The sequence below is a fragment of the Rhinolophus sinicus genome, chromosome 3 (assembly GCF_057876585.1).
Source record: "Rhinolophus sinicus isolate RSI-liver-muscle chromosome 3, RSI-T2T, whole genome shotgun sequence".
In the NCBI taxonomy this organism is placed as follows: Eukaryota; Metazoa; Chordata; class Mammalia; order Chiroptera; family Rhinolophidae; genus Rhinolophus; species Rhinolophus sinicus.
The window spans coordinates 45,141,271-45,166,090 of record NC_142503.1 but is presented as its reverse complement, the minus strand read 5'-3'; the positions used below and the strand labels follow the sequence as shown (position 1 = coordinate 45,166,090).

The following is a 24,820-nucleotide window of genomic DNA, read 5'->3' as shown; positions in this document are numbered from 1 at the left end:
ATAATAAAGGCCATATATAATAAACCCACACCTAACATCATACTCAATGGGGAAAAGCTAAAAGCATTTTAGCTTTAAGATCAGGAACAAGACAAGGTTGCCCACTTTCACCACTTTTATTCAATATAGTTCTGGAATTTCTAGCCACAGCAATCAGACAAGAAAAAGAAATAAAAGGCATCCAAGTTGGAAAGGAGAAATAAAATTGTCATTATACACATATGACATGGTACTGTATACAGAGAATCCCGAAGACTCCACCAAAAAACTATCAGAGCTGATAAATGAATTTAGAAAAGTAGCAAGATACAAAATTAATATTCAGAAATCAGTTGCATTTGTATACACCATAACAAACAATCAGAAGGAGAAATTAAGAAAACAATCCCATTTACAATTGCTTCAAAAACAATAAAATACTTAGGAATAAATTTAACCAAGGAATTAAAACACATGCACTTAAAAAACTGTAAGACATTGAAGAGAGAAATTAAAGAACATACAAATAAATGGAAACATACCATGCTCATGGATAGAAAGAATTAATATAGTTAAAATGTCCATACTTCCTAAGGCAATATATAGAGTCAATGCAATCCCTATCAAATTACCAATGACATTTTTGACAGAACTAGAACATATAATCCTAAAATTGATATGGAACCATAAAAGACCCTGAATAACCACAACAATCTTGAGAAATAAAAACAAAGTGGGAGGTTATCATGCTACCTGACATCAAATCATATACTACAAGGTGATAGTAATCAAAACAGTATGGTACTGGCATAAAAACAGACACATAGATGAATGGAACAGAATAGAGAGCCCAGAAATAAATCCATGCCTATATGGTCATTTAATCTAAGACAATGAAAGCAAGAATTTACATTAGGGTAAAGACAGTCTGTTTAATAAATGGTACTGGGAAAATTGGACAGACATGCAAAAAAATGAAGCTGAACTGCCTTCTTACACCATATACAAGAATAAATTCAAAATCAGCTAAAGACTTAAATGTAAGATCTGAAACCACAAAACTCCTAGAAGAAAATATAGGAAGTAAATTTGTAGACATTACCCTTAGTAATATTTTTATTGATATATCCCCTTAGACAAAGGAAGCAAAAGGAAAAATAAACATGTGGGATTACATCAAACTAAAAAGTTTTTTTTTCACAGAAAGGAAACCATAAATAAAACAAAAAAGCATCCTACTGAACGGGAGAAGACATTTGCCAATGATACATCAGATAAAGGGTTAATGTCCAAAATTTATAAAAAACTCATACAACTCTACACCAAAAAAACAAATAACCCAATTACAAAATGGGCAGAGGACACAAAGAAACATTTTTCTAAAGAGGACATACATATGGCCAACAGACATATGAAAAAATGCTCAACATCACTAAAGAGAGAAATGCAAATGAAAACCACAATGAGATACCACCTTGCCCCACTCAGAATGGCTATCATCAATAAACCAACAAAAAACCAAGAGCTGGCGAGGATGTGGAGAAAAGGGAACCCTCGTGCAGTGTTGGTGGGATTGCAGATTGGTGCAGCCACTAGGGAAATAAGCATGGAGGTACCTCAAAAAATTGAAAATGGAACTACTTTATGACCCAGCAATTCCACTCGTGGGTATCTATCCAAAGAAATCCAAAACACTAATTTAAAAAATATATGCACCCCTATGTTTATTGCAGCGCTATTCACAATAGCCAAGATATTGAAGCAAACAAAATGCCCATCAATAGATGATTGGATAAAGAAACTGTGGTACATTTATACAATGGAGTATTACTCAGCCATAAAGAAGAATAAAATCTTACCATTTGCCACGACATGGATGGACCTAGAAAATATCATGCTAAGTGAACTAAGCGAGATGGAGAAAGACAAATACCATATGATCTCACTTATATGTAGAATCTAAAGAATATAACAAATGAGCGAACAAAAAATAGACTCAGAGATATACAGAAAAAAACAAGTGACGGTTGCTAGATGGGACGAGGTGGGGATGGGAGAGAAGGTAAAGGGATTAGAAAGTACAAATCAGTAGTCACAATAGTTCCACAAGGATATGAAAGACAGTTTGGGGAATATAATCAATAATGTTATAAAGATTATGTAGGGTGCCAGATGGGCACTGGACTTATTAGGGAGACCACATGCAGATGCCTGACCACTGCGCTATACGCCTGAAGCTGAAGTCGAATGTCAACTATAATTAAACATATACACACACACACACACACACACACACACACACACACACACGCACACACACACACATACACATACAAATAGTCACGGGATGTGGGTACAACACAGGGAATACAGTCAATGGAATTCTAACAGCTATATTCAATGTCAGAGGGGTAGTAGATTGGGGGGGGGTTATCACTTTTTGAGGGGTGCAAATGTCTAACTATTACATTGTTTTGTACACCTGAAACTAAACAAAATAAAAATAAATTTTAAAAATCATAACATTAGCCATTTATGTATGTAATACACAAATAGCTTGAGGCTTTCTTATTGATTTAAATCAGGCAGGAACTTTTATTCTTGTTAGTGATTCTATTTAAAAATTCCTATCCCATGTAATTTGACTACAACAGGAAGTATCATTTGATTTCTTTTTTTTTTAAATGTACACATACCAGAATATATTCAAAACAGAGTAAGATAAGATGCTTACACTCTTGTCTGGACTGGTGTCAATGATTTTTCAGTTTTCTTTTCTTGCTCCAGTGAAGAACTATTAAACACAAACAACAGAATACTTTTTAATAATTTACATCTTGCCAATTCTATCTGTAGGCAAGAAGGAAATCATTTTAATTTGCATTTTTTAAATGATATACCGTAACATTAGTATTGATAGTAATGTGTCTCAACAAGATAGTGTGTCTTAACAGACAATTTTTCAGTCAAAAATTTTTGTCATCAAGTATAAATAATTTGTTTGGCCCAAAGTGGGGAACTCTCTTACCCTCTGATTCCTCAGTGAAGGGAGGCTCCCAGTCCCAAGGCATGAAACAACCTAGTGGCTCGTCAAACACTCAAAACCTAGGTTTCTGGCCCTTCCCTCAACTAGGCCAAAGACCTAGTGAACCTGAAAAAATCTATACTGAAAATATGCCACTACTCCTACATCCACTGGCTAAACCATCAACAACACAACACTGAAGAGATTTATCATAAACCCTCTGCTTCCCCAGGCTAACTTTGATCAAAGAAACTTTGTTCTTGGATCTGTTAATCAAATGCCACTGCCTTTAATTAAGAGACAAGGCATAAAAAGTAGATCACACCTTTCAGTCAGGTTACATATAGTATGCAAGAAATAGAAATTGCAATCATGATAAAGCTTAGTTAATTTTACTATATCTTAGTGATATAACAAAGGAAACTTATTTTTAATCTCAAAGGTGAAGGGCCTTACCATTCCAAGAATGCAGTTACTTGAAATATCACTAATTTTTGTTGTCAAATTCTATTTAAAAGGACATCAGATGTGCTATAAATTTTGTCAACATGTTTTTGGAAAACATGACACTGTATTCTAAAAATTATACTTAAATCATTACATACTGAAACAAAATAAAACAAAAATAAAGTTTACTTACATCATTGGATTCTTATCTGGAAGGTAATATATGAAGTCTCTCATAGTCATTTTTGAACGATCTGGTGGCCTCTGACTTTCATTTACGGCATACTTGTTTTTCCATTGCTTCTAGATACACACACACACACACACACAATAAAATATCCACTTTTATTTTATAAATACAGAATTTCAAATGTACTATATTCAAGTATACAGCCAAGTGTTGCAATCACTGCAAGTGCTTAATATCACTCCTACCACAATTATGCCTAATTTTAGGAAATATTTTATAAACTGAGTATTAAAGAGTTATAGCACATTAAGCAATTTTAAAAACTAAAGTGACTGGGACTTGATAAAAGCCCAATGTTTAAAAGCATGCTTACTGATGCCTTTTATCTACAATAGTTTACCAAAAATTTATAAATGCATAGCTTGTTTACCCTGCAGTGAACTGGAATTCTCTGTATTTTATAAAATTCTTGAAGCAAATGTTTAATTTTCAATTGCCCAAAATAAACCTAATTAATCAGATTCTACACAACAGAACACTTTTAGAAGCCTAGATTTTAGAGGATATGGATTCAAATCCCTTATCCTCCACTGATATTTGACAAAAGAAATAACCTGTTTGAGCTTGTTTTCTAATGTATAAAATAGTAATATCTACTTCACACAGAAAGAATTAAATAACAAGTATAAAGCACCAAGCTAAGTGTCTTCCTCTTAATTAAAATAATTCTATAATTAATAATAAGAGCTGACGTTTGTTGGGCTCTTATTATTTGCCAGACACTAGTCTAAATAGTTTTGCATGTATTAACTCATTGAATCTTCACAAACCTCCAATGAGGTAGATACTATCATTAGTTCTATTTTAAACATGAGGAAATAGACATAGAAAGATTAAAATGCCTAAAGTAACAGTCAGTAATCGATGATTCAAACTTTAAGTATCTAACTCCAAAGCTTGCATGCTTCACTATTGTTACATAATACTCTCAGAAAAATAATTTTCAAGATTAAAAAGAACATGGACTCTATGCAAACATGCAAATTTTTCCCATTTGCAATTTTCCATATTGTCTGTGTTTTCTTGCATCTTGTTGAGTTTTTTCAGAACTGCAATCTTGAATTCTCTGTCATTTAAGTCACATATTTCCATATCTTTAAGTTCCTTTTCTGGAGACTTTTCACTTTCTTTCTGAACTGTCTTGTTGCCTTGGTTATTCGTGGCAATTATTGATTTATTATTTCTCTTCCTAGACATCTACAGGAGTGGCTTCTGCAACAGGTTGATAGGAAGAGGTCTTTCTTTTGTTTTCCAGTACTTGTTGGTAGAATGTTTTATTTTCTCTCCGACTGCAGCCTTTTTCTCTCTCTCTCACACACACACACACACACACACACACACACACACACACAGTAGTGCTATATTTTCTCTGCACTATTCCAGCTTCTCACACAATGGTGGGATTCCCTGGGAGACGGGCTTCTCCTCTGTTAATAGTTCGCCTGGGTCACAGGGCACACTGTCCAGGTGGGTATGCGGAGAGCTTTTGAAGTTCCAAAGCTCTTCCTGCACCAGATTCAGAGCCCGTATGTTTCAGCAGTTCTGTTTACTCCTTCAGGGATCCGCCTAGATAGGTGGGGCAGGGGCGGGGTGAGTTGTGAGAGGTGGCCCAGAGCAATGGCGGCGACCACCACCACAGCTGGTCCTGCTTCCACAGCTCCCTCCCCTTTGCCAGAACTAGTTGGGCTGCGAATTTGTGTCTGTGGTCCACAGTTCTCAGAACAGCAAATATTTTGTTCTTTTGCTCTGACACTGCTACTGTTCTGTTTCTAGCACTGGGCAGGTGGGGGCGGGGTGAGCTCTGGGAGGGTCGGGAGGGGGCGGCTAGTCTCAGTGCCTAAGGCTTCCATTCTCTGCTCGGCAGTGAGGGCTTAAACCACCGTTTTCAGCCTTCTTCCCTCAGTCTTTTCTCCGAGGTCTCTCCCGTGAGCGTTGGGTTCAGCCGTGTTATATGCTGCCCCCTCAGCCCTGTGGGCCATAAGCGGAGCCCTAGCAGTCCGAGTTCTTCCCTCTCCCGCAGCTGCGGTAGTTCCGGGAAGCAGCAAGCTCAGAGCACTGAGCTAGGTCTGCGTCCTGCGCCCAAGCGGCTCCGTCTCCGCACTTCTCCCCTTCCTCCTTCCCCCGCTCACGCGATTCCCGCACCTTTAGGTGATTTCAGTAGTGGGCCTCTTCGTCTTGCCTGTCTGCTGTGCAGGGAGTCCTTTGTGGAGTTATTGTTGTTCGATTAGTTGTAAATTCCAGGGGAGATTTACAGAGGCTCACCTCACGCCGCCATTTTGATGACGTCTCCAATAATTTTCCATATTGTCAATTTAGAAAACAGTACCAATTCATTTTCAGTCAACTATATCTGTCTTAAACCAAACGAATATAACTCATGTCACTTGGACACCCTCACAAAAAAATCTGATTGAAAGCTTATTTTATAAATATGCTTGTGTGTTTGTGTGTGTGTATGTGTGTGTGTGAAAGAGAAACTTCTATTTAGGCCTTCACCAAAAACAATAAAAAATATAGATGAAATACATAAAAATTAGTATCATGGAAAAAAATAGCGTAAATCCATAGCGCTTCTTAACCATTTTGTTAATAAAAGGGGATACTCTACTAACATGAGGGATGTTATTTGGTTTTATTCCCCCATAAAAATGCTACACATGCTTATTTTTCCTCCAAATGATGCCTGACTGACATAACAACAGAAATCTAACAGGCAACAGTTAAAATTCGAATTTTTCTCTCTTACCTTCTCTTTTCTTAATTCTTCTTTTAACATTTCTCTCAGTTTCTGGGCTTTATATATTCGGTACCTGTCTGAGCATGGCTGTTTCTCTTCAGTTGGAATGGGGTTTGGCTGTGAGGTTTCTTGATTAACTGTAGATAAGGGATGAGGTTCTGAAGGAACACTGACAGTAGGCTTAACCAGGGTAGGAGTACTTGGTATCCGTTTTCTCCTCTGTGAAACAGTAGAGGAAGATTTACCGGATTCTTCAACATCATTCTCACCATCAGTCTTTTCATCACTGTTGTAATTCAGAAAGAAAAAAAGGACATCATGGATCTTCTTTTAAATACTCTAATTTTAAAAACTAGTCGGGTAAAAATCCAAAACTGTAAAGTCTCATTATTTAAAAAATCAATGACTTGAGATACATGTTAATTGAGACAGAGCTTGCAATAAAAATTTGTAGTAAATCTTAACAGACATGTAAATTCTAATGAAAACTGTTAATCATTTTACAAAATTCAAGTCCCTAAGCACATTAGAGCACATAATTTTATGCTCATGCCAGGTCCCTCAAAAAAGAAAAAAAAAAACTGACAAAAACAAAGTTTGATTAGCCTAATTTGAATCACTAGATAACTAAGAGTTGTTTCTTTAAACTTTAACTTTATAATGTATATATATAATTTAAAATTTCTAATCCATATTGCCATTCCCCTAAAGTGATCTAAATTACTGGCATTTCATTTTATCAACCTGGGATCAGTCAAACCAAAACATGTAAAACTTCAAGCCTCTGAAATCCTGGTATGGCAATATTTGAAGATATACATTTAGTTACATTAATCAAACTAAATTCTGTTTGAGGCAGCAATAATTTGTCTTTTGTCAAGCACACCTTTACAGCGATCAAACTCTTCAGTCAAAAAAGCGCTCAGTCATTCCATATATTAGATATAGTTCAGATTGGATACAAATTTCAGGAATGGTCTGAAAGCCAGTTAAGTCAAGAAAACAAGAGGTGTTAAGTCAAGAAGTGTCCAATTAGGCCGGTCCGGTGGCTCAGGTGGTTGGAGCGCATCCTCTCAACCACAAGGTTGCCGGTTCGACTCCCGGCAACTAGCAAAGGCAACTGGACCTGGAGCTGAGCTGTGCCCTCCACAACTAGGACTGAAAGAACAACTTGAAGCTGAACAGCACCCTCCACAACTGAGATTGAAAGGACAACAACTTGACTTGGAAAAAAGGTCTGGAAATACACACTGTTCCCCAATAAAGTCCTGTTCCCCTTCCCCAATAAAATCTTTAAAAACAACAAAAAAAGGGCCCAATTAGCTCAGCTGGTTAGAGCATGGTGCTAATAACACCAAGGTTGCAGGCGCGATTCCCACATGGGCCACTCTGAGCTGCCCACTCCTTAAAAACAAAACCAAAAAAAGCTGTTTCAAACATTTTTAAACTACTTATCCCTGCAAAGCACTACAGAAGAATGAAAACGATAGTAACCTGTAAATTCTCTAATGAACAGTATCACATGCAGATATTCTTCACTTCAAGACAGTTACACCTGGATTCCTCCCACGACCACTTGAAGACAGGGTCCCCTCCTTGAGAATCTATAGATCATTAAAACATCCACATGTGCCACACCCTGTGGTCAGAGGCACAAACTGTAGTTTGGAGTGGGTTCATCCGGCCTCAATTATAACACTTAGTGCAAGCGAGGGAGTTACTCCAACGGTCAAGTTCATCTGCTCAGCTTCCACCTGACAGGACCGTGGAGGCGGAGCAGATGATGATGCTCCCCTCTTCAAGCATTTACCTGCTCCTGGGAGCCTCTTCTTGGAGCTCCGCTCCTCCGAAATCCACCGGGGGCTCATCTGTGGGCTCCGCTGGCTTCGGGGCAGAGGCGGCTGCAGGTTCCGGCGGCCTGGGAGCCTCTTGTCCACGCTGGGGATTGGAGGCGGTGGAGCCCCTGGCGCCTACACCAGGCCTGACATTCGGCTTCACGCTAAGGCGTGCCCTGCGGAACATGGCGGAGCCAGGGGGCCCGGGGAGGCGGCCCCAAGGCCGCTCTCAGCCCCGAGCCCCGGTTGCTGCCCGGGGAGGGGGTTAGGAACTACGCCCTCCCCACAAAGCCACAAACCAGGCCAGCAGGCAGCTACCGCAGTTTCACGCCCCCGCCGCCTCCTCCTGCCTCCCGCCGCCGCCTCTTCTTCATGACCCTGCTACACTGAGAGCTAAGTTTCCCCTACACCTTGCTCCCGCCCTCAGAAGGCGCCTGAACTAATTGCGTCATCAGCGAGCGCCTCGGAATTACATAAGACGCACTCCGCCCGTAGCCATGGTAACTGTCAAACTACAGAGTCTAGGTTACTTGTGAACCGGAAATAGCAACGCAAGGCGTGTGCTCTCCCCTCTCCAGGGGTCCTTAGGAGTTGATGAAAAGAGGGGAAGGAAGTAGTCAATCCCTCAGCCCAAAATTTTACAGGAACTATTATAATCTCTGGCCGATTTTGTTTTCAGAGGGTCCTGCAGAGCAGTGTCTGTTCACCAGCACATCCCCAGGGCTTAGAAATTCTAAATTGAGTAGAACAAAGATTAGAAATTCAGGTGTGAAGAAATTGATAATAGTCACCTCCTAGGAAGGGAACTGGGTTTTGGGGGAACATGTCATGGGAGGAAACCATTCACTGTATATGCTTGTGTACTTTTTTACTGTAAATGTATTACCTGTTCAAGAAGTATTATAGTTAAAACTTTGTAAATTAATGTATTTTTTCTAAAGGAGGGCGCAGCTCATAGTGGCCCACTCGGGGATCAAACTGGGAATCAAACCAGCAACCTTGGTGTTATCAGCACCAATCTCTAACCAACTAAGCTAACCGGCCATCCCCAATGTGAGTATTCTTAATCTGCTTCAGGAAATAGCAGTAGAGCAATAAATGACATTCTGGTTGGGAAGAAAAATACAACAAACAAATGAGCAAGATAACTTAAGAATGCATTACTATGTACAGAGTCAGATGGGTGCTAGACTTATTGGGGGGATCACTTCATAAATTATATAAATGCCTAACCACTGCACTGTATGTACACATGAAACTAATATAAAATAACATTGAATGCCAACTACAATTAAATATATATATATATATATATATATATATATATATAGTCACGGGATATAAAGTACAGCATAGGGAATATAGTCAATGGTATTGTAATAGCTATGTACAGTGTTACATGGGTAGTAGGTTTGTTGGGGATAACTTTGTAAAATCTGTAAATGTCTAATCACTGCGTTGTTTTGTACCCCGAAACTAATTTAAAAAATAATTAAATAATAAAAGAATGCATTAAATGCCATAAAAGAAATATAAAGGGTAATATGACAGATTAATAGGAGACTGGCTTACTTTAGGTAGGATGGTTAGGGAAGGCCTCTATGATAGAGGAAAATTGGCCAGAGACAAGGTTGGCTCTACAGAGTGTGGGCCGTGTTTGAACCTGCAATACAAATCCCCTGACTCATGGAAACACAAAGGCTTAACTTCCTTCTTGAAAAGAGAAAATGAACATCCTGCTACATTAATAACAAAATGTCAAAGGAATAAAGTCCTGAATTGACTGAGGAGATTACTAGGTCAACCAGAGGGAGAAAAAGAGACAAGTGCTTTTGAGAGTAGAAAGGCAAGGCTGAGGCACAGAAAAAAGATTCCTCCAAGACTGGGAAGAAGATAGAGGCCTGTGGGTTCTGTGGGCTCCCTCCCGTATTCTGGGGAAGGAACAGAACCTCAGATAAACCTAAAAGAGCTCAAGAACGCTACAAAGAAACCCCTGCTGAAGATGTGTCAGGAATCTTGGAAGCCACTGCCGCCGGGACCATATAGCTTTGGACAGCAAATTATGGTATAAACTGAAGACACAAGGACCTTCCCCAAATGTTCTGCTCCACATAAGAGTCTAGGATTAACCACAATTCCATAGTTAAAGAATCAATAATTTTTGGGGCCGGCCCGGTGGCTCAGGTGGTTGGAGCTCCGTGCTCCTAACTCCAAAGGCTGCCGGTTCGATTCCCACATGGGCCAGTGGGCTCTCAACCACAAGGTTGCCAGTTCAATTCCTCGAGTCCCGCAATGGATGGTGGGCAGTGCCCCTGCAACTAAAATTGAACACGGCACCTTGAGCTGAGGGGCTGCTGAGCTCCCGGATGGCTCAGTTGGTTGAAGTGCGTCCTCTCAACCACAAGGTTGCCGGTTCGACTCCCGCAAGGGATAGTGGGCTGTGCCCCCTGCAACTACCAATGGCAACTGGACCTGGAGCTGAGCTGCGCCCTCCACAACTAAGACTGAAAGGACAACAACTTGAAGCTGAATCGCACCCTACACAACTAAGATTGAGGGGCAACAACTTGACTTGGAAAAAAGTTCTGGCAATACATGCTGTTCCCCAAGAATCAATAATTTCACATTAGTAAAGGGATGTGAACAGTCAGATTTAATTTTATTATTAAATATAAAGTTGTAAGATATCTGTTACACACCCAAATTTGTGAACTAAATTCTTAATGGCATCACTGTAATTTTAAGTCTCCAGTTTTCTCTACAGACACACCCAACATTCCTGATGTACATACTATACATCATGTGTATCCCTACAACTCAAAAACTATATTCAGCTGCAAAGAAAAAGCTCAATTAGACTGTAAATTAAGACCACATACAGAAACAAGATCTCTACCACTTACTTACCTTCCAATCCCAAATTCCTTCCCTCCTTTCCTCTATAAACAATCTCTTTGTCTCTATAAAAAGCCTGGCCAGAAAGTCAGTCTTTTCCCCTTACTCAAGTTACTCCAGAAGAGGTTCACCAAGTGTAAACAAATACCTGGCCTGTAAAACATATTGAGGAGGAGGAGTGGCGTGTGGAGAGAGTTATAAGCATGCAAGGCTCTCAGAAACTGAAAAAATCATCATGGGCAACCTGTTAGCTCAGGTGGTTAGAGTGCAATGCTCATAACACCAAGGTTGCCGGTTCAATCCCCACATGGGCCACTGAACTGTGCCCTCCACAACTAGATTGAAACAATTGCTTGACTTGGAGCTGATGGGTCCTGGAAAAATAGACTTAAAAATAAAAAATAAATAAAAAATAATCACAACGATAGCTAACATATTGAGTGCCACCATAGGCTGAGCACTTAGTAGTTCACATATATTAGTTCAATTAATGAAAGAGGTACAATTACCTCCCCGTTTTGCTGGCAAGGAAGCTTTAATGCAATGAAATATCGTACCCAGTTTCACACAGCTCCTCATTGGTGGAGCCGAGCTTTCAACCCAGAAATTCCATCTCCAGAGCCCTCAGTCTTCATTTTCTCCTGCCTTCCCTAAAATAGGCGATTTTTATGAAGGGTAAAAAAAATTATTGAAGCTTGGTCATGTATACTTGGGGTCCATTAAAGTATTTTCTATACTTTTGTATATGTTTGAATTTTTCCAAAATAAAAGCCTTAAAAAAAACAGGGTAATTTTAGGGTGTCCAGACTAACTCTACATATTTCTATTTGTAATAATTGACAGAATAAAGAAAATAGGAAGCAACCAAATGAACCATCAAGCATCTGTACACGTCTGTTTCTAGCAATGGCAGATGCTCCACAGCTTTTACATAGGTTCCAAGGTTATTCTGGGCTATTCTGAATGCGTGGTAAGGCGCCATGCCCTGCCATCCTCTCCTATCACACGACCCAAGCACAGAGCCATTATTAACCTAAAACTCCTACTAAAGTACCTTCGACCGTAACAAGGGCACTGGGATAAAATGGGAAATGAACAAACCGTAGAGTCCGTCTTAAATTTGAATCTCACTTCTACCCCCTACCTGTTGGGTCAGTAGTTTCTGGTCTGGAGTCTCAGGTCTCCTCTTGAATAAAGTGAGAACAATGAAGCCTGCCTGCCTTGCATGGTTGGTGCGAGAATAAAGAAGGAAATTAAGTAAAGGGCAGAACACCTGCAGTCTGTGCTGTCCCATTCTTCCCCTTCCCGCCGCTGCAAGGAGATGAAGAAAGCTGATGTTCTTTGTCGGAAAGTTAGATATTGTAGAGTTTATTGTCGTTTTTGTCATTACCAAAAACGGGGCTGGCCAAGCACCGGTGCCCGGCACACGGCGGGGAAAATCCACACATGCCTATCCCTCTCTAAGACACAGCACCTGTTTTCTGGACTCTACCAAACTCGCGTGACAGAAGGGCCTCAGGCGCGGACTGGTCTCCTGGTGCTGCGGCCCGGGAGTCCCAGTCGCGCTCGGCCCCGCCCGCCCAGCGGCGCACGCGCAGTCGCTCGCCGGCCGAGCCGGCCGCTCAGGTCTGGTCTCGGTGGGCGGGGCGGTGGACAGAGCAGAGGCGTCGCCCTGCGCACGGCCCGCGCCGGCTCAGCCTTCCAGATCCACCGGTGGGGTCGGTCGCTGAGCTTGCGAGGAAGCCGTTGTTTTTCCGAGTCGCTCCTTTCCAGGCTCGGTCCGGTTGTTGGCATGGCCCGTGAGTGTGCGGACGGGTGTGGGAAGCGGCGGGGAGCGTCCGGCGAGGAACCTAATGGATCACTGAGAAAGAAGGCGGTTGGCGGGGAGGTGGGGGGCTGGCTGGTGAATCCCCATGGCTCCGGCGGGGTGGGGGACCCTGTCTTCAGTCAGCAGAGAGAGAAGGACCTTTGGCTCCGGTCCGGCCTGAAAGGTCAGGCAGGTGCCTGCCCTTCAGGTGCGAGTTTACACAGTAAAGGAACACCTCCCCGGAGGTGAGGTGTGTGGATCCGGTGTGTGGAGATGGGAGCCTCGGGAGGGGTCCGGGTCTGGAGGTGGTTTATAGCTGGTACTTAAAATTGTAAGGCCTAATAAAAACCGGGAGTTCCGAATGCGTCTCGGCCCTAGTTCTTTTGTTTGGCCCTCGCAGGTAATGTTTTACAAGCATCTGCATTTGCTTGCTTAACAGTTGGATTGTGATGGGCCAACTTGTGCGAGGTGTGATCTCTGTGTATCTCGCTTTCTCTTTCTACCCACACCCCTCAAAAGCCACAACTTATTTTGGAATACTGGCCCACATGTATAGATTATTGGAACGCCCGTTTTAAGAGATCTGGTGTGTACAGCCAGTGAACACCTTGATTGGTATGATAATACTCTTAAGACCTTAAGTGTTTACCTTTCAGCTTCCTCCTTGTGGTCTGACCTGGGAACACCATTGAGTGCAGTATACTCTGATGGCTTATCTTATTAAAAAGTAAACTTAAGATGCTCTTAAATAAGAGTCTTATAATGGAACTAATAATTTTGGAGATGGGAAAAGAGCATGACTGTTTCTCTTTATAGGTGGAAATCAACGAGAACTAGCCCGCCAGAAAAATATGAAGAAATCCCAGGAAATTAGCAAAGGAAAAAGAAAAGATGATAGCTTGACTGCCTCTCAGAGAAAGCAGAGGTCAGTGATATTCATGGAATTCTCAAGTCACCGAGTTTTCATTTTAGAGAATCCTTGGTAGAACCAGGCAGAAAGAGGTAATGGTTGAATATCTGTTGTGTGCTAGGCATACTAAAACTACATGGGGTAGTTGTCTTCCCAACCCATGGATGAAGAATTTAAAGCTCTCAAGCTGTAGTCTGTCTTGCAGAGAATCTCATGCAACTCCACCACAACCATGAGAACTTCATTTAGCAAAATAATTGAACATCTTCCATATGCTCACTGTTAGGGTTAGGTGTTAAAGGATACAACATTTTCAAAGCAGACATTCTACTCAAACTTGTCTGGATGACAAGTGACTCGATTATAGTAATAACTGTTTTGAAAGACACAAAAAAAGTACATGTAGCTATATTGACTTCTGAAGATCCATTGGGCTGGAGAGAATGCAAGTACACAGCTTTGATATACGACTATGTGACATATAAAACAAAACTACAGAAATACTTTGAGCTTAAGTGAAAAAACGCATTCGTGTTTAAAAAAAAGTTAAAGTTTAATTTTATTCTAAAATCAAATTTTGTTGTCCATATGGAACTTGTAGGTCAGTGACTCATTGACTAACATGCTACAGCATGGTTTCTCTATGGTCTTTGAGCCTGGCTGAACATTAGAACCATCTAGGAAACCTTGCTGTCAACCCAAACCTATGCCCTCCACAGGTCTAGGGTTGGGCATTAAAAGGTGCTCTAGGTAAGTTGTATTGTACGTAAGTTAAACCTGACTTTTAAAAAGCTCCCCAGGTGATTCTGATGTGCAGCCAGAGTTAAAAATCATTGTTTAATGAGGTGGAAGACCTTAAATATCACTTCATGCTTTCTTTCTATGACATTTATTATTAAAATGATAAGCTTTGCCTTAAATTTCTGTTTACTGACATTGGAATAAAAGTGAAAGTAGTACAGATCAGTGACCCTAATTAGAGAACCTAGTCTAGCTTGGTTCAGTAATAGCCACTATATAATGAATTCCAACTTGTTATAAAGCTCTGTGCTAGGTGGTCTATATGTATTATCTCTATTCGTCACAGCCCTGAAAACTGGTATTAGGCCCAATGCATAGAATAGGAAACTGAAGCTCTGAACTTCCATTGCAATACTAAGGTCATACAGCAAACACAACAGAGCTTGGTTTTAAACAGAAAACTATCACTATTCTTTTCTACAGTACCTCGTTTCTTTGTAGCTGTCTTATTTTTCCTTATTTTTCCATCCTTGTTTTTGCTATTGTCTTTGCAGAAATGTCTTACTGTCCTGAACAGAGATACTTATCCTGAATTAAAATATAATATTAAATCTATGCAATAACAAGATAGGAAAGAGCCTGGACCTTGAAATTGGGCAAACCTTGGTTTTTATTTATTTTGGAGAAAATTATTTAGCTCTCAGCCTTTAATTTTTTTTATTACTTTTTTTAATCTGAAACATGGCAATAATAACTCAGAGTTGTTGTGAGATTTAATCAAGAGCCAGTAAAGTACCTGGCACGTAGTAAGTGTTGACTACATAGCCATTTAATTTGGTAGATGGTCTTCTGGACCATCTACCCTAGGTAGTCTGGTTGTAGCTCACACTTAGTATGGCATCTGGAGTTCAGCCAGAGGCACAAAAGGTTAAGAAAATCCCTGAATATCCTGCTTTTCTTTAGTGTAATCCATTTTTAATCACTAGCTATTGGGCTTTTGGACTTGTAAGAAACTGAATTGCTTCATAACATCTGTGTTCTAATCCTAGGTACCACTTAGGATATCTAGGAGACTTCATAAATCCCCCTTTTTTCAGGAAGAAATATAGAGTGAATTAATTTTGTTGACAACAAAGAGTGTCATTTCTGCATAAAGCTAGCTAATGTCACATGCCTTTATATATATATATATATATATGTATATATGTATATATGTATATATGTATATATGTATATATATTCATAGCTATTCCTGAGAACAATGTTGATATGTACTGCTCTGATTTTGAAAGGGCTTTGAGGTTATTTGCCAAGGTCACAATAACAGTAAGGGTGGAATTCAAAATAATATCTGACTTCAATTCAAGCCTTTCCATTCTTTGCCTTCTCATTCTGTCTCCATCCATGAAAATGGAAACACATGAATGTTTATATCGTCTTTTAAATTATCTTCTAGTATACTGAATGGGTTGTAGATAGAAAACAAGTGAGAACATAATCAGTTTTTCTGTAACAACTTACAGCCTTTTCTCCCATTATAGGGACTCTGAGATCATGCAACAAAAGCAGAAAGCAGCTAATGAGAAGAAATCTATGCAGACAAGACAAAAATGATGACTGACTATTTGGAACACTTGGGTGCTATTGCCAACTAGGTGTATCATAAGCTCTATGATCAAGATTTTGTAGAGTGAACAGTCATTACGTATGTTATAACATATCCTTATAAAACTGTTTTAAACTTTACCTTCAGCCTGACTTAGTGTAATATCTCAGAACCATTCTTCAAAGAATAAAACACACCATGCATGTGATATATTGGTGAACATTATTTTTTATCAACAGTGAGCATGTATATAATTTATTAAAGAAGTAATGTGATCAGATAATAGGATCGCATATAACTCTAGAATCTTTGCCATAAATTTTTATTGTATAGAATTTAAGATAATGGTTATCTATTAGTAATTTTGCTTTGTACTCAATGGGTTTGCTAGAAGAATTTACAATAGATACATAGTACAAATGACCTGGAATAGCAACTAAATGAACATAAACTAAATGAGATCTCAGTAAGAGTTCTACTTAGAGCTTTAACATTTTTTGAATAAGTGCCTTTTTTTTAATAGACTATTTTTCAGAGCAGAATTAGTTTTACAACGAAATTGAGATTTCCCCATACCCCTGTCCTTCTCATGCAGAGCCATCCCCACTGTGAACATCCCCCACCAGAGTGGTGTGTTTGTTACCATTGGTGAACCTACATTGACACGTCATTATCACACAAAGTACATTGTTTCATTAGGATTCACCTTTGTGTTGTTAAGAGTGACATTTTTTAGTCTGTTCTGAGACTCTTCAAAAACTTAGGACTTAATGATGGTTATAACTTTGGAAATATGTTAACCTAGAGAAGCTAAGGTTTGAGACCTTTTGCTATTCTGAAGTAAATATGCATAATTATTGCAAAGAGAATTAAAATACCATTGAAAAAATAAAAATAAATAAAAAATACCATTGAAGTAGTAAATAACATAACTTTAAAGTATTATTCAAGTACTTGATTTTTTACTTAATGCAATTCAAATTTTTACTGATCATCTAATATGTCTACCAATATGTTAATGGACAAATCTTCAAGAGTTCACCTAATATCTTAATGAAGGTTCTGGTAATCTTGTGATAAGTCGCTTACCACTGGTATCACCCATAAATAGGATAGAATTCTAAATGTCTCTAATACTAAATGAGGCAAACAAGAAATTTTCTAGCTTGAGTTTTTATCTTCATAGTAGGACTGATTTTCATTTAAATTAAAGCTTTGTTCTAATTCTTGGGTTAACTTCAGTCTTCAAAACTTTATATGATAGTAGTCACAAGGGTAAAAGGATTTACAACAGTTTAAGTTACATTGTGATAAAAGGGATAATGAAGAAGTCTGATTGCACTACCAAGATTCTTTATGGATCTGATTTCTGTAATTCTATCTCTAGAATTTCTACACCAAATGATAAGCCATGATACAAAGAACTTTTTATGCTTTAAGCCATATCTTTTATTTGCTTTTTTTAATGAATAATTTTCAAGTTTAAAATATCCCATGTAATGGAATAACTTGAGACTTTTTAATAAGTTAAATAATTCTTATAAATCTAGGGAAAACTACAGTTCCAAAAGAACATGAATATTAGGATAAAGAAGCTCTCTAGGTTGTAATTAATCATTAAGACTTAAATCCAAACTGAATGTTATTAATTTTTTATGGTATTTTGAAGAAATTCATTAAGATAAGGGTTTGATTTTTAACTTCAACATTACCAGACATTTCCTCCAGACGGACAGCAAAGTTATCTAAGAAGAAGAAAAGTGTGATTGCTGAAATATATTGACACTTCAGTTTCTTTTCATGTAGTATATTTAAGCAAGGTAACTAAAATAGCTAAACTTCTAAAGAGGGAAACTGGTTAATTATAAGATAGGGGAAAATACAGGTTAATAATTGTAATCAGTTGGTAAAGTTAATTCATGTATCAACTTTAGATATTTCTTTGACTTGTTGCCAAAGCAAGATAAAATTATTTAGAAGAAGTAGAACCAACTTTACAGTGTACTTTGGAAAATACCAAACTCCATGGAACACCCTTATTATAGACATTAAAAATACTGTCTTGCATCATCCTTAACAGGAGGTAGTGCGTTATTATTAGCAATCTTGCTAAGTCCTGCTGGAAATAAGAGGGAGCAGCTGCTACTATCCAAGGTGATATACAGAGGTCAGTTTCATCAGTTACTTGATTCCCTTTGAATGCCTTTTCTATTAATGGCAGAGTAAGAAATTGTTACCCGCTTATCAAACTAGCCTGTTTTTGAAAATTGGTCTAAAAGGGAATATTGATTACTGACATTATTTTCCCAACTTTAACAAAATATATTTTTCCCCCCATGTTTTTATAGATGAGAAGAGTTTACCCACTTCTAGAAATTGACAATCTATTTTTGTATAATATTTTCAAGTTCTACCTTGTAAAAAGAGCTTTCCTCTTTAAAACAGGTGTACTACTGCTGTTAGCTTTGTACACCTCAAATATATTCAGTATTTGTCTATCATACCTCAACAAAGCTGGGGAAAAAACATATCCCTAAAGTGAAACCTAATATAAAATTGACTTTGACTATCAGATTATGAGATTTGTACATTTTACCATCTGTGTCAGGGTTTTAACAGTGATATAAACTAAGCAGGGAGCATGTCAACTTCTTTAGGTAAATTCCTAATTGCCTTTGGTGGTAAAGACCTATAAACACCAAAATTTAATTTAAAAATTGAATTATTTTTATGAAATTGTCATTCGTTGTTTTCCATTAGATCAAAACTGAATAAGAACACTTATTAAACTGCTTCTTACAGCTTCATCTGCTAAAGTACTTGCTATATAATAATGTACTGGAATATGTTGTCTTTCCAGATGGCCGAGTTATGAAAATATCACTGAGATAAGAACAATGACTACAAGTTGCTCAAATGCACTTCCCTATAAATTCCAGAAAGATTTAAAACTTATTACAGACTTTTCCTTACAACCTTGCTTCTTAAAAACAAAAACCTGTTACATAGTGCTAATTAGCTAATACATATTAGGTAATAGCATTTGCCCAGGAAAATTTAGCTTTTAAAATTTCATTATAACATTTATAGAAATATTTTCCATGTCACATATTACTCTTGCTACTTTATCAGTTGGACATGACTTTGCTTACAGGTATATCAGTGCAGGAACAATTCCTTGCATTATAGTTTGGTAGAGCCTTTCTCTACACTTGTCAGTTTACAAGAAATGGTTTACCAATCTCTCTGAAATCAAGACACAATCCTATTGAATATTTTCCTTTTATAAACATATTGCATGTCAAGGACTTTTTTGCGGGCGGATGTCAAAGGCTCATTTGGCCTTGTACCACTCAAGATGATTGTTAGGGTGGCTTATGAATGGATATTTAATATAGTTATGAATTTTAATGTATGCTTGAGGAAATATAACCACATCAAAACTGATTTCATGATATATTGGAATTTTTGGTTACAAACAGAATAATTTATTAATAACCACAACCATTATTTAAAAGGATGAGAGACTCCAGGGTCCAAAAGTTGAAGACTCAAGGCTTTGGAAAGGTTAAGAGTTGAAACCTCCAGGTATCATGAAGACATTTTTTTCCCCACAATGCTGCTATCAGGTTGAAATCCTGACAACCATTTTCAGTCTTTATGTCACTTAGAGTGCCTCCAGATGGACTTGTTTGGGTTATGTGCCTTCCCCTCGGCAAGAGGAGGACAGTTCATCAGAGTCCATGGTATAAGCAAAACTATATCCAGTGAGGAATAGGTGGTCCCCCAAACAAATCTGGGGTTTAGTTGCCAGAGGAAGTAGGGATGGATGGTGGGCAGACTAAAATGAAATAAGAGTCCAATACTCTAATTGTAAGGCTAAGACTAAGTTTTAAAATTACAGATAAATGATAATACAAATCATGAAGGTGGTAAGGGAATGTCTGAAGTGTGAGAAGCAACAATGAAGCTTATACCATTTGTATCTCTACCAGCTTTCAAAGTCCAAAAATGCAATGCCTGCTCATTATAGAAACATTGGGAAAATGCAACAAAGGGGCTAAAAGAAATTTGGCAATAAATTAGGCAGTTACTTAGAAAACTAAATATACCCTTACTGTGTGTCCCAGTAATTGCTCTCCTCGGTATATATCCCAGTGAAATGATAATAAAGAGACTACAGCTTAAATGTACATTTCAATTGACTTTTACATAAAAATACTCCACCCAGATCAAGATACATAGACATTTGCAGCACCCTAGCAAGCTCTCTTGTTACCACTTTTATATAATGCCCCCATCTATCACCATGGATTAGTTCTTTGTTGTTATTTTTGGATTTTTATGTAAGTAGAATCATTCAGTATGTACTTTTGTGAGTCAGGCTTCATTTGCTCAACATTGCGTCTGTGACACTCTATCTTATGTGTAGCAGTTTATGCTTTCTCATTGCTGTGTAGCTTTCTGTTATATGAGTATACCATAATTTAGTTATCCACATTACTCTTCATGGACATTTGGATTGCTCTTAGTTTGGGGCTATTATGAATATATGTATCTTTTGGTGGTCATTAGCACTTATTTCTATTGAGTGTATTCCAGAGACTGGAATTGCTGGGACATAGGGTATATAAAAGAATTGTATATTCCTCTCAATGCTTATGCACACATTTAAACATACATATACTCGTAACTAAGGGATGTGGGGAGTTTCCTAGGGCTGCCATAACAAATTACCACACATTTGGTGGCTTACGACAACAGAATTTATTCTCACAATTCTAGAAGCCAGAAGTCTAAACACAAGGTGTCAGCAGGGCCAATCTTGGGGAAAGAGTCTAGGGGAAACCTTGCTTTCCTCTTCCAGCTTCTAGTGGCTCCAGGCATTACCTGAGTTGTGGCAGTATAGCTTCTATTTCAGCCTTTGTCTTCACATGGCCTTCTTTTCTGTCTTCCTGTCTTCTAAGGATTTTTGTCATTGGATTTAGGGTCCACTCTAATCCACAATGATCTCGTCCTGAGAGCCTTAATTATATCAGCAAAAACCTTTTCCCAAATAAGGTCACATTCACAAGTATCTGGTGGACTATTTTGGGGCCACCATTCAACCCACTACAAGGAATTTTGTTTTGTTTTCCTACAAAAATGGGAAACTTAGCTGTAACTTGATATTTTTGTTTTTAATAGGCCTACAGGTCAGTACATATAGATCTGACCAGAGTATAGATGTACAATAATTTCTCCAGTCACTTCCTTACTCAAGGACAATCAAGATGTTTGTAAGCTTTTGCCATGACAAATTCTATAATACTCATATACATATATTGGCATACTTAATCCCATGTAGGGGTGCTTTTATGTATATAAGAATGGATTCTTTTTTTTTTTTTTTAATCTATGAGGCATTTTCTTTTTTAATTTATTTAAGTCAAGTTGTTGTCCTTTCAATCTTAGTTGTGGAGGGTGCTGTTCAGCTTCAAGTTGTTGTCTTTTCAGTCTTAGTTGTGGAGGGCACAGCTCAGCTCCAGGTCCAGTTGCCGTTGCTAGTTGCAGGGGGCACAGCCCACCGTCCCTTGCGGGAGTCGAACTGGCAACCTTGTGGTTCAGAGGACACGCTCCAACCAACTGAGCCATCCGGGAGCTCAGCGGGAGCTCAGCGGTAGCTCAGCGGTAGCTCAGTTCAAGGTGCCATGTTCAATTTTAGTTGCAGGGGGCGCTGCCCCCTTGCGGGACTCGAGGAATTGAACTGGCAACCTTGTGGTTGAGAGCCCACTGGCCCATGTGGGAATCGAACCAGCAGCCTTCGGAGTTAGGAGCACGGAGCTCTAACCACCTGAGCCACTGGGCCGGCCCCAAGAATGGATTCTTAAAGGTAGGATTCATAGGGCAAAGGTAGATGTGTTTGTAATTTTAAACATGTTTTCCAATAAGAGGGTAGCACTTCGCAGCTCCATGCCCTTGATAACATCAGATATTATTAATCTCTAATAATTTTGCCAACCTGAGTGAGAAATGGTTCTTAGTTTTTAATTTGCAATTCCCTGTCTATAGATCTTAAGCATAGTTTCATGTTTATTGGACATTTGTAATTTTTTTTGTGAACTCCCCATGTTTTCTGTCTGCTTTATGCTTTTTGTTTTATTTGGTCTTCACATGTAGGTACTACAGTGATGGCCGTATTTATAAAGATATGGGATTTGGGTAAAGGAATTTCCCCCAAGGTCACCAGCTTTTAAGTGGCTGGTTAAGGATATGAACCCAGGCAGACTGAGTACAGAGCTTCCAGAGTTGAGGCTTATTTTTATACTTATTGGACATTTTTTTCCTCTATGACTAATTTGTTTTATCTTTGCCTGTTTTGCTGTTTTTACTTTTAATTTGACAAAGCTCTTTTTAAATATGTAAGGAATATTAGTATTTTCTTACATGTTACAAATATTTTCCAAACTATTGTTTGTCCTTTGATTTTATGTTGCTTTTGCCATAATTTTAAATCACATAATAAAATGTATAGTTTCTTTATGAGTAAGGATATCAACTGACAGACTTGCCCTGTGTAACATGTTACAAATTTTTAATGTGAACTCAAATGCCTTTATTTGGGTGGAGTAGGTGGAGTGAGTGGGGTGTGGTGGAGGGATAGCCTCAAATTTACTGATTACAGTACCCACTACCCCTTACTGCTAACTCTTCCTTAACTCATTTATATTACCTGCCTGACCCTCAAAAGGTATTTGAGTTTTCAATCCTTGTGTGGTTTCTTGTTTCTATCTTAAGATCTCACCTATCCCAAGTTTATAAAAATCACCTAGAATGTATTTGTGGTATATGATGTGTATATATATATATATATATATATGGGTAGGGAGTCCAAACCTCATGTACTGGACGACTAATTATATCTTTAGTTTATGAATTATACTACCATTTGCCCATTCTATAATTCAAATATTCTTCCAAAACATCATTTGGAATTTTCAGTTTTCTGCTGTTCTAACAGTTTGGTGTGCACTCTATGCAAATCACTGACATATCTCTGATCTCCTGACCCGAAAGCCTAAAGTAACGTAGGGTAAGGAATTAATTGGTTTTGGCCTTGTCCTTCGCATATTCACCATTCCACTTCACAATTCCAATATACGTTATTCAAATTGGAAATCTGATTACTAATCATTTGAATTCTTTATTTGAGTAGGGGCAACTTCAAAAGTGACTAAATGTAGGTTTTTGGTCTGAAAATTCCACATGCACCAAGATTGGTTCCAGTTCATGAAGAAATTTAATGTTTACATAAGTGCCTTCAAATCTGATGAAAGGGTTTCCTTTGGAAATTCACTATGTTATGCTTTGAGTGCTTTGTCTATCATATGAAATAACTTTGTAAAATACAATAATTCAAATCTGGATGTCACCATCAGGAAAAACGTCATAATTTCTTTGAGGACAGAAATATCAGAGGTTAATTTTTGTTGAGCCAGATTCTGATAAGTAGAAATACTTTTTCAACAAAGAACCTACCATTGAGTGGCCTGATGGCTCAGTTAGTTAGAGCATAAGCTCTGAACAACAGGGTTGCTGGTTTCTATTTCCACATGGGCCAGTGAGCTGCGCCCTTCACAACTAGATTGAAGACAATGAGCTGTAGCTGAGTTGCTAGAGGGGCGGCCAGATGGCTCAGTTGGTTAGAGCACAAGCTCTTAACAACAAGGTTTAACAAACAAGGTTTGTAGGTTCAGTTCCCTCCATGGGATGGTGGGCTACGCTCCCTTGAATATAGAGCTGAGTTGCATCCTCCACAACTAGATTGAAGGACAACTTGGAGGGCCCTTGGTAGGGCCCTGGAGAAACACACTGTCCCTCAATATTCCCCCCCCCCTCAAAAAAAATTACTCTGAAGTTGATTTAAAAAAGCGGTTAGAGCTCCATGCTCCTAACTCCAAAGGCTGCCGGTTTGATTCCCATATGGGCCAGTGGGCTGTCCAATTCCTGGAGTCCCACCAAAAGACAGTGGGCAGCGCCCCCTACAACTAAGATTGAACACAGCACCTTGAGCAGAGCTGCCACTGAGCTCCTGGATGGCTCAGTTGATTGGAGCATGTCCTCTCAACCACAAGGTTACCTGTTCGGTTCGACTCCCTTAAAGGATGGTGGACTGCGCCCCCTGGACCTAGCAACGGCAACTGGACTTGGAGCTGAGCTGCGCCCTCCACAACTAAGATTGAAAGGACAACAACTTGACATGGAAAAAAAAGTCCTGGAAATACACACTGTTCCCCAATAAAGTCCTGTTCCCCTTCCCTAATAAAATCTTAAAAAAAAAAAAAAACCTGTCATTTAAAATTCATTAAAACATTCCTCCTTGAAAACATCCAAAGTGAAAAGAGCCAGACACAAAAAGCCACATATTATATGATTCCATTTACATGAAATGTTCCAGAATAAGTAAATCAATACAGAATGGTTGTGAGGGGCTAGAGGGAGGAAAGAATGGGAGTGACTGCTGATGGATACAAGGTTTCTTTTTGCAGTGATGAGGTAGTGGTAGTGGCTGCACAGCCTTGTGAATATACTAAAAACCATTACATTGT

General features: G+C 38.7%; 2 protein-coding genes across 7 annotated transcripts in view; one reads left to right on the top strand and one right to left on the bottom strand.

Annotated features, from left to right (window-relative positions):
• The window catches only part of BDP1 (BDP1 general transcription factor IIIB subunit), a 79,359-nt gene extending 69,877 nt beyond the window's left edge, over nucleotides 1-9,482 (bottom strand). For 3 of the 5 annotated variants that reach the window (XR_012495098.2, XM_019728085.3, XM_074328853.2), the window contains exons 1-4: nucleotides 8,249-9,478; nucleotides 6,448-6,724; nucleotides 3,645-3,754; nucleotides 2,714-2,773 (exon numbers count right to left, since the gene is read on the bottom strand). Coding sequence is in view for 3 of the 5 variants with exons in the window: in XM_019728085.3 (XP_019583644.3) it covers nucleotides 2,714-2,773; nucleotides 3,645-3,754; nucleotides 6,448-6,724; nucleotides 8,249-8,460 (659 nt within the window). In the remaining 2 variants the exon portion in view is untranslated. Of the gene's footprint in view, nucleotides 1-2,713; nucleotides 2,774-3,644; nucleotides 3,755-6,447; nucleotides 6,725-8,248 lie in introns of all 5 variants that reach the window. The other 2 variants (XR_016020632.1, XM_074328854.2) reach the window with 2 other exon arrangements.
• A 2,992-nt stretch (nucleotides 9,483-12,474) lies between these two features.
• Nucleotides 12,475-16,440, top strand: LOC109445594 (small EDRK-rich factor 1). Of its 2 annotated transcripts, none has more exons than XM_019728083.3 (3): nucleotides 12,475-12,967; nucleotides 13,792-13,977; nucleotides 16,168-16,440. In XM_019728083.3, the coding sequence occupies exons 1-2, from the start codon at nucleotides 12,490-12,492 to the stop codon at nucleotides 13,959-13,961; spliced, it is 648 nt and encodes a 215-aa protein (XP_019583642.3). In that variant the 5' UTR covers nucleotides 12,475-12,489; the 3' UTR covers nucleotides 13,962-13,977; nucleotides 16,168-16,440. The 2 variants fall into 2 exon arrangements, with proteins under 2 accessions (XP_019583642.3, XP_088652684.1); XM_088796558.1 differs by having other exon boundaries at nucleotides 12,770-12,967; nucleotides 13,792-13,900.
• Nucleotides 16,441-24,820: the final 8,380 nt, after the last annotated feature.